This window comes from Oratosquilla oratoria, chromosome 33, assembly GCF_046742065.1.
Source record: "Oratosquilla oratoria isolate Oo_2021 chromosome 33, ASM4674206v1, whole genome shotgun sequence".
NCBI classification, from domain to species: domain Eukaryota; kingdom Metazoa; phylum Arthropoda; class Malacostraca; order Stomatopoda; family Squillidae; genus Oratosquilla; species Oratosquilla oratoria.
The window spans coordinates 46860389-46875567 of record NC_134809.1 but is presented as its reverse complement, the minus strand read 5'-3'; the positions used below and the strand labels follow the sequence as shown (position 1 = coordinate 46875567).

At 37.5% G+C, this 15179-nt stretch overlaps 1 protein-coding gene across 1 annotated transcript in view; it reads right to left on the bottom strand.

Annotated features, from left to right (window-relative positions):
- Nucleotides 1-13314, bottom strand: part of LOC143017898 (stomatin-like protein 2, mitochondrial) — a 50558-nt gene extending 37244 nt beyond the window's left edge. The window contains exons 1-3 of the mRNA XM_076172940.1: nucleotides 13201-13314; nucleotides 6314-6403; nucleotides 220-367 (exon numbers count right to left, since the gene is read on the bottom strand). Coding sequence (XP_076029055.1) covers nucleotides 220-367; nucleotides 6314-6403; nucleotides 13201-13254 — 292 coding nt within the window. The 5' untranslated portion in view covers nucleotides 13255-13314. The remainder of the gene's footprint in view (nucleotides 1-219; nucleotides 368-6313; nucleotides 6404-13200) is intronic.
- Between the last annotated feature and the right edge of the window lie 1865 nt (nucleotides 13315-15179).

Here is a 15179-nt window from a genome sequence, read left to right as displayed (position 1 = left end):
CAATCACTTATATTGATACATTAATTCTTATAGATAAAATATTTAATTTTCTTTATAATGCATGAGCTCATATTTTGAAAAAAAAAGAAAAAAAAAAAGAAAGAAAGACATAACTACAAGTATATTAACAAAATGAAAAATTAATTAACATAAAAGAAATGGTAGGAGTGTGGGCATCTCATATCTTCACCCCAACACCCAAGTAAAACACTCTCTAACCTGAGGTGATGGCAGCTTGTTTAGGCACATCAATAGCAATTTCTTTTAGACTTTGTACATATCGAATACGATCCAGAACAGGAATCAACACATTGACGCCTGGGTCCAAAACACGGTAAAATTTTCCCATTCGCTCCACCACCCATGCCTGTAGAAAAACAGATCTATATTAAAAAAAAAAAAAAGAGAAGTTATGGATCACAAAAACTCAACTTGAGTATTCTAAAACTACTATACCATGGAATTCCTATATTTGAAATAATTTGTTCCTTGGAGTCATTTGTGTGTGGATTTAATAAAACATTGGCTCAGTTTTCCCCATTTGAAGTAATGTAAATTCTAATAATCCACAATAAACTCCTGAAATTATATCTATAAAGGATGTATCCAGCCAAGGCATGCACCTCCATTTCACCCATTTGATTTCCCTTTTATCTAAACTCCTTGTGGATGAAGGGGTATACCTGCCCCCCAACCAATGCCTAGGTCAGACAAAATATGGCAAGACACAGTACTTCCACAGCAGGACCCAAGAGCCAAAGCTGGCTTACCCCTCACTACTTCATCTACATCAGTGTTTCCCAACCTTTTTTTCAGGTGACCCCAATATGATCCTTATATAACTGCGACCCCACTAATCTATTTGTATAGATGTTAATATATGTGACTAGTTGTTGACTGTAAAAAATAGAGGACAAGTATAATGAATATGTGTAAGAAAGGTAATGTAAGGTTATAAAAGAGAAAGTTAACATAATTGAATTTTATTATAGCAATATGAATTTGGGAAAAAAAACATACAAAATGTCTTGGTGACCCTTGGAAAAATGCTTGGCAACCCAACTTGGGATCCCGACTCCAGGGTTGGGAAACCATGATCTACATGGTGACCCTTCCTCCTCATCCACTCATGAGTAAATAGAGAAGACAAGGACAAACATTCCCTTATTCTATTCTACAGTATTTGACACTTTAATAACTGTTCCTTCCTTACTTCTCTCACCTGAAATTCAAGCATTACATGGTGAATTCTTTATATGTACTTCCAAGGACCAATGACAAGTACCTACATGTGGTGGTACTATAAGCTGGACAACAAGTTTCCCATTAATTAACCTGTCAAACTCCCTCACCTCCACTAAGAGATGCAACCCTGAGGGGATGACATTGTATCTAGGACTAGGCCCACAGTCTCTTATCAATTTCATCTGTATTTCTTAAACTTTTTTAAACATAGAAAGCTGACCACCAAAGGCTGCTCCACTTCCCTTGTCACTTTCAGGCAGTGATATGGATTATATTTCCATACTAGTACAAAGTTTCTTCCCAGAGAGGACTCTTGCTAGTCACTGTGGATTTCCTATTTAATGAAACTCAAGGCAACAATTACATAGTATATACTTCAAAAAGTCAATAATATCAAGTTCCTCAAGCAGGAGTGTCTTCTCTTATTGTTGTATCATTTACCCACCAAGTCACTGTGCTGACCATTGCAATATTCAACAAATGATTACCACAGTAATGTTCATTAGCATCCACTTCCCATTCCTCCCAAGTTACCACCTTGCAATTAAAGTCACTGATCAGGATTATACAAAGGATTACAAAGGCGGAGCATGCCGACAGGAGACCTTTTGATCCATATCTAGGTCGGATGCGAAAAAAAATCATATTAATAATAAAATAATAAATAAAAACTATGATAATGTAAATAACAAATAAAATACATAAATAAATGCATAGGTATAGTTAAATAATAAACAAACAGGTAAATATTAAATAATAATAAATTGACATATAACTAATAATAAATGAAAATCAGACAGACAAATGATAACAAAACAAACACAAATAATATAAGATAAATCATAATCATTACAGCATCTTACTTAGGTATTTATCTAAATGATTCTTAAAGCTTCGAACTGAACTACATTGCACTACCTGTGCAGGAAGTTTATTCCATTCATTAACTACACGGTTGGCAAAGTTGTTTCTACCTACTTCCAAATTGAATCTATTTCCGGACAGTTTGAGACCATTGTTTCTTGTCTGATTCTCATTCAATGTAAAAATTTTGTCACTTTTGATGTTGTCAATTCCCTTTAGAATTTTAAAGACCTGTATCAAGTCACCTCTGAGTCTACGCTTTTTTAGGGAAAACAGATTCATATGTTTTAGTCGATTTTCGTTGATGATTTATTTTTTATATTTGGAATGAGTTTTGTGGCTCGCCGTTGTACTTTTTCCAGTCTGTCAATGTCTTTAATGAGATTCGGTGACCATACGGAAACAGCATATTCCAAATGTGGACGAACTAACGATTTATATAGCTTGTTAATGAGTGATGGACTTTTGAAATCAAAAGATCGCACAATCAGTCCTAGAATCTTATTTGCTTTCTCAGAGGCTGAAATACACTGCTTGGATGATTTGAGGTCATTACTGATAATTACGCCGAGATCTTTTTCACTATCCACTTTTGTTAAGGAATTTCCAAATAACTTGTAATCGTACTTACTGTTATTTTTACCTATGTGCATTACCTTGCATTTACTTGTGTTAAATTTCATTAGCCACTTTTCAGACCATTGCTGTAATTGATCTAAATCTTCTTGAATATCTAATTGGTTTGAGTGATCATTTGCCACTCCGCACAGTTTTGTATCATCAGCAAATTTGGAAACAGTAGATTTTAGTCCATGGTCTATATCATTTATATATACTATGAATAGAAGTGGCCCAAGAACGGAACCCTGAGGAACTCCACTTGCAACACTTTTCCATCCAGAAGTTTTCCCATTTAAAACAACTCTCTGTTTTCGACCCTTCAACCAATTACTAGTCCAACCTAATAGGCTACCACTTATTCCATGCAAAGCTAATTTAGTAAGTAGTCTTTCGTGTGGGACGGTATCAAAAGCTTTTGCAAAGTCTAGATATACTAAATCTATATTGTTTCTTTTGTCATAATTAGAGATAACTGTGTGTTGTAGAATGCGAGTAAGTTAGTCACGCAAGAACGTTTCCGTCTGAAACCATGCTGGCTACCATTTATCAAACGGTTACTTTCTAAATGATGTTCGATAGCATCTCTGATGATAGTTTCCATTATTTTTCCTACGATTGAAGTCAAACTTATAGGCCTATAGTTATTTGGTTTCTTTTTGTCAGCTTTTTTGAATATGGGAGTAACGTTAGTTAGCTTCCATTCTCTTGGGACATCTCCGGATATGATGGATTTCTTGAAAATAATTTCTAATGGAACAACAATCTCATTTTTCATTTCCTTTAAGATTCTTGGATGCCAACCGTCAGGCCCTGGTGTTTTATTAACTTTGAGTTTGTCTATACACCTTTTAATTTTTTCTTTTGTTATATTTACCGTAGTAAGTTTACCCTAGACTTTTCACAGGTTTCAGTTTGGAATTCACCTTGAGGTGTTTCGTTTATGAATACCGAGCTAAAATAATTGTTTAAGATATTACACATTCCTTCATTTGAATATTAAAAAATAAAGGATTACAAAGGAGGAGCATGTTAATTTTCTTTAAGAGGGAAGAGGTCTGAAAATATTTTTGTCATCGTTCCACACCATTGCCTTGAGAGCTACATGTACTACCATAAAGTCCCTTGTAGATCTTGTCGACCCACCCAGAGGCTAGTTACCTGACAGTCAAAGGTCTTCTGCAAGAGACTTGGGGCAGCAGATTGATTGAATCATTTAATGCAGCTCTCTAGTTCTGATTTTCAGATTCATTGCCTTAACAACTACCTTCACCCACTTTCCATTTTATTTTTTTCTATATAACCTCTCCAGACTGTATCAACCATTCCCAAGTTGCAGGTCAACATTTCTTGGTAGCCTGGTCTCAATTTAACACAGTGTCAGGTTTACTTACTAATCTGTGCCTATCTAATCTTTTCAATCTATATCTACATACTCTATTGTAGGGGTGGCCAAACTTGCTTAATGTAAGAGCCATATTCAATAAAGTTCAGACATTTGAGAGCTGCAAGACATTAACAAAACTGATTATAAATTATAAGGCTTGAAATTTTTCTTTTTTTACCTTTGATGTTAACTGTGATGAAAAAAGGAGACCAGCCAACATATTTCCATGAGCTGCATATTAAAGGATAAAGAGCTGGACATGGCTCGCAAGCCGTGGTTTGACCACCCCTGCTCTATTGTTTCCCAGTTGTGAGTCAACATTTCTTGGCAGTTCGGTCTCAACAAAGCACAGAATATCAGGTTCACTTACTAATTGGTGTGTATTTCTAGTTGTACCTGGTTGTATTAAATGGGAAGGGAGCTATGCTTGGAGTGACCAGTCTTTGTATCTTTCAGCATCTAGTTTGTTCTTAAATTCTTGTATGGTTTTTGCACATACTATTTTTTCATCCAATTTGTTCCAAACATGTATCATTCTGTGTGGAATGCTATCTTTTTTCATGCATGCATGTGTGTATTTACTTAATTGTAGCATACAGGAGAGGAGCAACACTTGCTAGGTCCCATTGCCTAATCTCTATATATATTTTTATCATACCTAGCCTCTAGCCTCAATTTCATGTACAGTTCTAACTCAATCTATATCCTTGATTTCCAATTATCATATTTAGATTTGAACTTGTGTATTGTTTGAGCTTCTTCAGTCTTTATAAAATATAAAGTCACTGCTGTATTACTTGTTCTCTTTTATTCTGAGTAATAACAAATACAGAAAATGTGATCATACCATTTCACAGAATCTAGGGATAACTCATGTACTTCATGAAAGGAGTGGGTGGTGGCGACTTTAGAAGGGCTGTGAAGAAGCTAGTTGTGGTTGATTGCTTGAATCTTCTTTGCTTTTCTTCATTCAAGGTGTGATTGATTTTGAGTTCCTTTAAAATACTGTTGCAAACTGTCTCACTCCGGGCTGGATTTGGGTCTTTGTCCTTGAAAGTTTGGAGTCCCTCATCAACTAACTCGAATGCAGCATGAAGATCTTTAGCCTCCTGTACTGTAACCCACAGGCTCTACTGTACATACTGCTTTTATCAAGCATAATTCTAACTGAACAGCAATCCTGCATTAGTTTTCTTGTGTCTACATGATTCACAGAGAACAGGCTACCAAGACTGCTCCCTGTACCCTCACAAATTAATAATTAACCAATAATACTACAATAAAGATAATACATACTACAGTAAGAAATTTATGCAAAAACGATGAAAAATGTGGATTGTAGGCAGACTGGCAGAGCAGACAGCAGTAATGGGAGCGTTTGTTTATGTTGTTGTTGTGGAACCGCCTGCTGTGCATCTCTGGCGCCACCAATGCACCAGGTGGGGAATTTGAAAATTTGTAAACTCAAAGCAAGTTTGTATTAGCAGACAAGGGGTAGTAAAACATGGATTTCACATAAGTGAAATTTCATATAGTGAGGATCACCTGTATTCTTTTGGACTCAGTCTGGCCAACACGCGCGTAGACCTCTTTTCACCAGATTAAAGAGCACAAACTAATCCGAGCTTCCTTCTCTCCCTATGTTAATAAATTGACGCAGCCCAAAGCGATTTCTCCCCATCTCCATTTCTGCATGAGGGGATGGAGAGGGGTGGGGTCACTGATTTAATGAAGTGGCCTTGCTGTGGATGTGCTGTGTCTTGCGATACTGCTTGTGACACACGGCAGTGGGCAAGATACAAGGATGACCCGTCATCCTGGAGGAGCCAAGAAAAGAGGGAGGGAGGGGGGTGGAGTGTGTGGGGATGGAATGGGTAGGAGTAGTTTTTATGCTTTTGATTTCTGGCTACCTCACTTGTAAGGAGAAAAAAAGCCTTTGGTATATGTATGTATATTGATTAGTTTTTCTAATGGACTTACTCATCTTTTGGATGTGAAGCCTTCAAAATCATTCATTATTAGAGTAGATATAGCAATGAAAGACAAAGGTTTGTGATTTAATCAATACTAGAAATTGAATTTGATCTTGGGTTTTCTATCATGAGCAACTTTGGAGATGTGATGTGTGTGTGTGTGTATGCATACATATAGGCTTAACATAAGAAAATGTACAAATCAAGGAAACAAATGATAACAAACCTCTTGCTGGGGTACAAAGAGTATGACAGTATTTAGAGGCAGATGAGAACGCCATCGTTGAGATGCATATACTAGATTCTGTCTCTCTGCCTGAAAAAATACACAGAAATGGTGTGAGCTCTTCATTTTCCTTAATAAAGTACATACATTACAAAACTGCTGTGCACAAATTTATTGTAAGATAATGCATGACAGCAGCAAAAGATTGTCTACAAGGATAAATGCTGATAAACTACAGTCCATAACAAGATTCTAGTGAATGTATTCTAGAGATTACATCCAGTTTTTGCATCCTAGGACAAAAACGAATGCTACAAGTTTAATTTCATTATGTTGAATGGTCTCCTAAAGATAAGTCAAAATTTATGCTTCTTCAGTCTTTTAGCATTTCTGCATATATAAGGCTAGCATGCAGGGAAAATAAAAATTCCCCGTTGTAATTTTTCTAAATCAAATGATCAGGCTTCATTTTGTTTGCCAAGACACTATTGACTACCTCAAATGGACAAGCTGAATTAATAACCACTGAATGGAGTGCCCTGGGACTAATAATTATCAACTATTATTGGCAACCAAGTTGTACCATGCAAAATTTCAAGGAGACAATAGAACATATCACCAAACTAACAGAAGATCAATCTATATCTATGCCAGAGATCATACTATATAATTTCCCATTTATTGACTTGGTAGAGGGAACTATATCAAGAGGCACAAGGTAAAATTAGGCACAAGCTAAACTCGCACTTGAACTTGCTGACAAATTCTAATACTACAACTACATCAGCCCACTATACAATGAAACATTCTGACTCTCTTCTTCAGAACAACCAAGATGCTGTATGTATCAGATGGAAAAAACAATTTTCTCAAATCTAAATCACTGTCACAACATACAAAAAAGTACCCACACCAAAACAATCATCTATTGCAGAACACAACTTCTTCAGCAACAGGATAGACTGGGAAACAGTACAGCGAAGTATTGTCTGGGGTCAAATCTCAGAGGGAGATGACCCTAACGAAACACCTTGAGGACCATCTATGCCAAACTACTCAAAACATGCAAGGCACATATACCAACTAAAGGAAACGGAAGAAACCACAAGCATAATGTCATCCCGAGGGATAGAAAAATACTCATGAAACAGAGAACTACACTGAATAAACAACTAAACAAAACCCACCTTGAAGCAAGGAAACTTGCAAGAGAATAGAACAAAGCAATAGGAAACATAAATAATCCAAAGTACTTTTTCAGTTTCATATGGGAAAAGGGGACAAGTGTGAGTGTAGTAGATTCAGAGGGATTAGTCTGTCAACTGTAGTAGGGAAGGCTTATGGGAGGGCCTTGATTGAGAGGATCAGGAGAGGAACAGTATGGGTTTAGGACAGGTAGGGGTTGCTTGGATTAGATTTTTGTGGTAAGGCATAAATGTGAGAAAGCTTTAGGATTTTTTTTTTTTTTCTTTTGAGGGGGGGGGGCTTTTATGGATTTCTAAGGCACTGTGGGAGGTATTGTGGATGTACGGGATAGGAGGAAAGCTGTTAAGAGCAGTCAAGAGTTTTTACGAGAGTAGTAGAGCCTGTGTTAGAATTAGAATTGGAGAGAGTGAGTGGTTTGAGGTAAAGGTGGGACTTTGCCAGTGATGTGTTATGTCACCTTGGCTGTTCAATTTATACATGAATGGGGTGGTGTGACAAGTAAACACAAGGGTAATGGGCCAAGGACTGAAGATGATTAAAAAAAATGGTGAAAATGGGAGATAAGCCAGTTGTTTGCTGATGACATTGCACTTGTAGCAGGATCAGAGGAGGAAATAAAAAAGTTAGTGAGAGAGTTTGGGAAGGTGTGTGAAAGAAGAAGGTTGAAGGTAAATGTGGGTAAAAGTAAGGTGATGAGATGTTTAAGGGGAGAGGTTGGCAGCAAATTGGAAGTGAATATTAAAGGAGAGAGACTGGAAGAAGTGGATAGCTTTAGATACTTGGGTGTGAATGTGGCAGGAAAGGGAGGAGTGGAGGTGGAGGTAGAATGTAGACCAAGAGAAGCAAGTAAATGCCCTGGGGGGATTAAAAAGTATAATGAGAAATAGACATTTGGGAATGGATGCTAAGAGAAGATTGCATGAAGGGGTGATTGTGCCAACAGCACTGTATGGGGCAGAAACATGGAACATAAGAGAGGAAGAGTTTAAATGTGTTCAAGATGAAATGCCTGAGAAGTATGGTAGAAGTTACTAGGCTGGATAGAGTGAGAAACAAGATGAGGAGGAGAACTGGGGTGGAAAGGGAGTTGGGAGGGGGAGGGGGATGGGGGGAGAGGGAGTATGTGTCGCCAATTAAATAAAGCAACCTTGCTGTGGATGTGCTGCGTCTTGCTACACTGCTTCTGACCCAGGGCAGTGGGTGAGATGTGGGGATGACCCATCATCCAGGAGCAGCCAAGAAAAGAGGGAGGTAGGGAGAGGCAGTGAATGGGAGTGGAGTATAAGCTGCCCTGTAACAAGTTAAGGAGAAGCATCCCATCTACAACAAGCCCTTGACACAGTATATGCCTAAGTAAAGAGAAGCAACATGACCTTTAACGAGGGAAAATTTAAAATGCTATGGCTCGGCTCAGATAAGACAATAACTTCACTATGCACTGAGGGAGGACAAGATATTATGCCCCATCCACATGTCAAATGCCTGGGTGTCACCCTGAGTGAAGACTGCTGCTTCCAACAACATATCTCAGAGGCAGTGACAAGAGCCAAAAGGATGGCTGGATGGGGCCTCAGAACCTTTGTCACAAGGGAGCCACAAGTAATGCTGACCCTATGGAAGGTCCTAGTACAGCCCATACTGGACTACTATAGCCAGTTGTGGTCACCTCATAAGAGGAGTGACATACAAATGTGAGAGGCTGTGCAGAGGTCCTATACTAAATAAATAGCAGAACTGAGGGACCTTGACTACCAGGACCGCTTGAAGGAGCTGGAGCTATACTCATAGCAAAGGAGAGAGGACAGATACAGGGCCATATGTATTTGGAAGGTCCTGCAGCAAAAAAGGCCTAATCCTACAGCCTCATGACTCCTGTAACCCATAAACAATGAGAAAAAAATGCATAACTGCAACATAGGGAGTATACCATCCAAAACCCCGCCAAGAGTCAAGACCCTGTTAGTGTCCAATCTTGCACATGATGGGCCAAAACCTTTAATGCACTGTCCATAAATGTGAGGAACATCACTGGTTGCCCAGTGGACAAACTCAAAACTTGCCTGGACAAGTTACTAAAATTTGTGCCAGATGAGTCTCAGTACTGGACTACACTACCAGCAGATGTAGGACCACTAGCACCATACCAAATCAAGTTCATTCTGCACAGGGATGCTAGATCTGGCAGCACCAGTGGACCATCACAATTGTGAGGAAGGCCCTCAAAACATCAGTAAGAATTGGTACCATGATTATATAAATCTAGGGGTTTGGGCAGGGGTGTCAAATTTATGGCCCATGGAGTGGTCTTTAGTGGTCCACAAGGTGACAGATTTTTCAGCTCAAGTTACTATAACTGCTAAAAATTAAAGGAAAATATTAAACTGTTAACATGAGACACATTTACTTTTATCTATATGACTGATTTTATTTAATTCAATGGTAAGCAAAGTAAGGTATAAACTCCAGTCTTGCCCTTATGGTATTACCAAATTTTTTATGGCTCTTGAGACCATAACAAAGTGCATAATTGGCCCTTGAAAGGAATTGTTCAACACCCCTGTCACAGGCAACATCAATATCATCAATAGTACTAACAATGAGAGTAACCTGGCTAAACCAAAACAGAAACCTTACTCAGACTCAATCAGATAATAGAATTACCTCACCAGGTGCCATACCACCTGGGCAGCAAACAATAAATAGTAATGGAAGTAACTACAGACAACTTTTCAAATAACCCACAACACAAGACAAACCAAAATCAATCAGAATCTGTATACATTACAAGAGAAACTCATGCAAATATGGGGTAAAGGGCAATGAATATAAGTACAGCCACCCAAGACCATGCCCAAAACTTGATAAAGTTAGGATGCACCCTGGGCAGGAGGTGCACAAATTATCACCTAAACCTGTGTAGGAATTCAATTAGGACCTGCTCATGCTTCAATGAGAATTACAGGTTCCCACACATCAAGAGAACGGCATGAAGGAGGAAGGAGACTGAAAAGCGAGCTGCCCCCAACATGCACAACCCAAACAATGGGACAAATCTAATTACCCAGCAATACAGGACAACACAGTAGCCCAACAACAATTTATCAAACAATGGCCTACTGTGAAATAACCCCCAGAATTGACGACACACTCAAACCAGTCGGAGTTTTTTTTTTTTAGACCTATTTATGGACAGAATAGAAAGACTGGAAGCAAGAGACTGGGGATACAACCGCCTCTATCACTAATGACCTTCACTTACACAAACATCTGGGGCCTCTATCCTAAAAGTAATCAAAGATTCTAATGCTAGAAGAAATGGCCCATAACAATTATCTACTTTTCCTTGCTTTAACAGAAACCCATCTAAACAGTGATCACCTAAATGCAGAAGTGGATATTAAAAAATATACTGTATTTAGAAGAGACAGAATAAGCAGAAGCCATGGTGGGGTATATATCAAGGAAGAAGCAGCAGCAGCAACAACAAGAAATACGGTTTCTCGAAGTACTAGGACTTTTAGAGAGACCACAAAACCTAGTACTCATAATAGTATACAGGCCTACAAACACCACCCAGGATCAATTCCAAGAAATAATGACAAAAATTGAATCCAATCTGAGAAATCTTCCCACACCAAGCACAGAAATCATACTGATGGAACATTTAAACTTCCCATTCATAGACTGGGCTACCATGAAAACAAAAAGAGGTAATCAGACTGAGAAACAGCAGGCATTAATTTTCTTAAGATTATTAGAAACCTACTATCTAACACAGTGCATAAGAAATCCAACCAGAGGCAACATCATGGATCTCATCATTACCAACAGCTTCAGTCTAATACATTTACAGGAAATAAGCAATACCATTATGTCAGATTAAATCATCACTGTAAGAGCAAACAACCAGGCAGTGAACAACACTCCCAGGCAAAATATTCTACACCCTAGGCGACTTTAACTTCTACAATAAAATGTGAATTGTGGGAAATTGTCTGACAAAATCAGAGAATATGCCTACATGTTCTGCATTAAGGCACATCTGACACATTACCAACAATCTTAAAATTGCTCATTTCTGGGAGAAAATAGAATAAAAAACATGAATATCACACTAAAAGGTTCATATATAGGTTCCTTATTTTTAGATTTCCACACTGAAAACTAATTTGCCACGACTAAGAGCCAAGCTGGCATTTAAATTGATTTTTTTTTTAAATGAGCATACACTTTCAGAACAGCAAGACAATTTCAAAATCCCGCGCATGCGCTGAACGTTACAAGCATTCAAACTGAAGCATACCCATTCAAACGTACCACAAACGATGGTGGTGTAAACATTTCATCCGCAATGGTGGCATTGCCCACGGATTCACATGTACCTATTTTTGTGCTGGTTCCTACCCAAGAAGGGGAAGATTGTACTATGTGAAGACCACCCAGTACATAACACAAAAGGTGCACACACTGGGGAATTATTTTAGTTGTGCACACCTACGCTCTATATTATTAGAAAATTAAATATCAATTTTGTAAATTATAACACATGAACGTAATGTGCGGTTTTCTTGGCAGAAAAAAAAAATCTTGCTACAAGCAAATTTACTAACGAACGAAGCCGCTAGGATACGGTACAGATGCCATGCCAGTCGTGGACCAAGTGTTCTCCAACTCCATGTGATGTTAACAAGTGCTGTTACATAGACAATATGGCTTCCTTGGATTTTACAAGAGAACACGGGGTTCTGCTATCGTCTGTTAATTGCCTGAGGTACAATAATAATCAGGCCATCAGCATCCTTGATGACAACGACAACCTGGATGATCTTAAGAATTTGAGGTACCAAATTACTAAACATTGGTTAGGTTACGTTGGTTAGTTAGGTTAGGTAGGCCAGGTTAGGTTAGGTTAGAATAGACTAATTTATCATTCTTTCATTTCTTTGACCTCGGCACCTATCATTCAACCACCACGACTTCATTAGAAAATACGTTTTAGCAACTTTTTTGTTATTGATTTCCACCAAGACAATTGCATATTACATTGCTCTATTATAATTTACAAAATTGATCATTTATTTTCTATTGCTATATCGCATAGGTGTGCACAACTACAATTTTACCCACGCTGGTGCACAATTCCTTCACACACAATCATCAATGGTACTTCCAGTTTTAACAGTCTCCCTTGAGAGATTTGAGCCCATACAGGCACCTCCCTGGAAAGCGTCAAAAGAAGACTTGACAAGTGGCTGAGCACAATTATACAATACCAAATGAACTTCCAACACAAGGCTATTCAAACTCCCATCACAACACTCAAAGAAATCACACGGAGGGCAGAAGATTCAAGATGAATACCCTAACCCAACCAGGCGAAATAATATCCGAAGTAAGGAAACCCTCCCTTCCCATTTGTATCTTTTGAATTTGTTCTCAGTTTCATGTGATACATTCATCGTCTATGGTGAACAATTAAAACCTAAATGTCTAATAAATCTACAAATTCACTACATAAAAATTCTGGAACAACAAAGTACCGGACACAATCAACGGCAAAAACTGTTGTCACATACTCATGTTTAGAATTGTACAGTCTTAAATCACATGAAATTTGGTCCGAAATTTAAATAGTATGTGTTTATAGAAAATATATCTAACTCCCGACACTGGTGACTTACTAAAAGTCGGGTACTTCTTGAAATACTTTTACTTAATATTCTTGTTGCTAACATCTTCCTGTTTGTCTTCTGCAACACTGACGTAATCTCGTAACAAAACAACAATCATGCCTTCTGTAAAGGATAGATAAGTGTTTCCTTATATTAACGTGAGTATAGAATTAAAATAGAAATTTTTAAATATTCTCATTCATGGTAAAAAAAAATATATAAATCAAAAGTTCGTGTTTTGTAAAAATAAATAAAGTTAGCAATTGCGAGTTATATATAAACAATTAAGAAAAAATAAGATTAAATCATCGTTAGTTAAAAACACATCTAATTAAATCTGTCCCATACATTCATATATATTGGATTATTCTATTCCTATGAACAAATGTTTAAATTTAGATTCTTCTTCCCTATATCAATGTATATGCAAGTTTTTGTTGACAGTTAAAATTAAACCTTGATTTCGCAGTTGGTTATGATCTACTTTCTGAAAATGAAGACTGGTGCAAGTTAAAATATTTAACGTATTTGTCGTAATTACGGGTCACTCTCTGAAAAGTAAGATAATTTTAAAGAAGTTAAAGCACTATAATCTAAACTGGCTAAGAATTTAGCTTTACATTTGACCAGACGTACATAAACCTTGGATTTTTATTTCCGCAATTCTTCAAGGATATATGGATCAACAGCTGGGCATCGTAAGCTTTCTGATGTCTTGTCACAATTTACTATCTTGTTTCTCAGTTTACATTTATCATTTTCAGTTGTGGATCGTAACACTTCTGAAATAGAAATGTTTTGGCTTTCTTTTTTATTGTTAAATTTCTGAGGGGCCCTATAGTCACAGTGACAGTCAGCTGGGAACTAATTAAAGTCTTGGGTGCAGTTTTCAGATATTTTATCTCTTCTCATTTTATTGGGCTTTCAAACATTCTGATGCATTTCTAATTGACATATGTTCAAATGGTTCAGTCTTTCAAATACTTGGGTGTTCCAGATATTATATAATTATGTAAGAAGACCTATATATCAGTATGAGTATAAGATTATAGATAATGAATAAATGATTACGATTCATATTTTTATTGACAACTGGTAGAGGCTAAGAGGTTTGACTAAATTAACACAGTCACAGTGGCAGGGTTTAGAAATTATGCTGAAATCCTAAGAGTGACATAAGTTCTAAGGTAGTTAAGAAAATTCTAATTGAGTGTTACTACTACTACTACTACTACCACCATTACTACTACTACCACCACCATTACTACTACTACTAATACTAATACTACTACTAGTACTATTACTACTAATACTACTATTACTACTACTAGTACTATTACTACTACTACTACTATTACTACTATTACTACTACTACTTGGCATGGATCAGGAGATGATTCATCCATGCACAGACTTTCTTGAAAGTTTGGGTGTTACTCATTTCAACCTATGAAATCCACCTCTGTTGCAACTCAACTATTTGTACCACCAAGTCCAAAGTTTCACAAAAATGTCCAGGTTTCTATGAGGCCAGGAGTGGTGAACAGAGGGATACAAATGAACAGAACCATGACCCAAGATGTCAGTGCCCAACTGAATGGTTGCACAGATATCTATGCGTCCTTACCCAAGGCAGTTGCCTTATCTGAGCCAAAGGGGGACAAACCCTTGGGTCTTGGGTGTAGTAGTAGTGAGGAGGATCCAGTGGTAGACAACATGATGGATACCAATCCTGATTAGGAACCAGACATGCCAGACACTGGACACATGGACTTTGATGAACCTGACATGTAGGTTTTTACTATCACACTGACTTTTTTAAATAAACCAAAACAAGGATAGTAAAGCACAAGGATAGTACATACATACATATACCAAATGCATTTTTCCCTCTTGTAAGGGAGGTAGCCAAAAAAACAAAGGCATAAAAAACACACCCACCCATTCCATCCCTAACATACTCCACTCCTCTCCACCCTCTTCCCTCT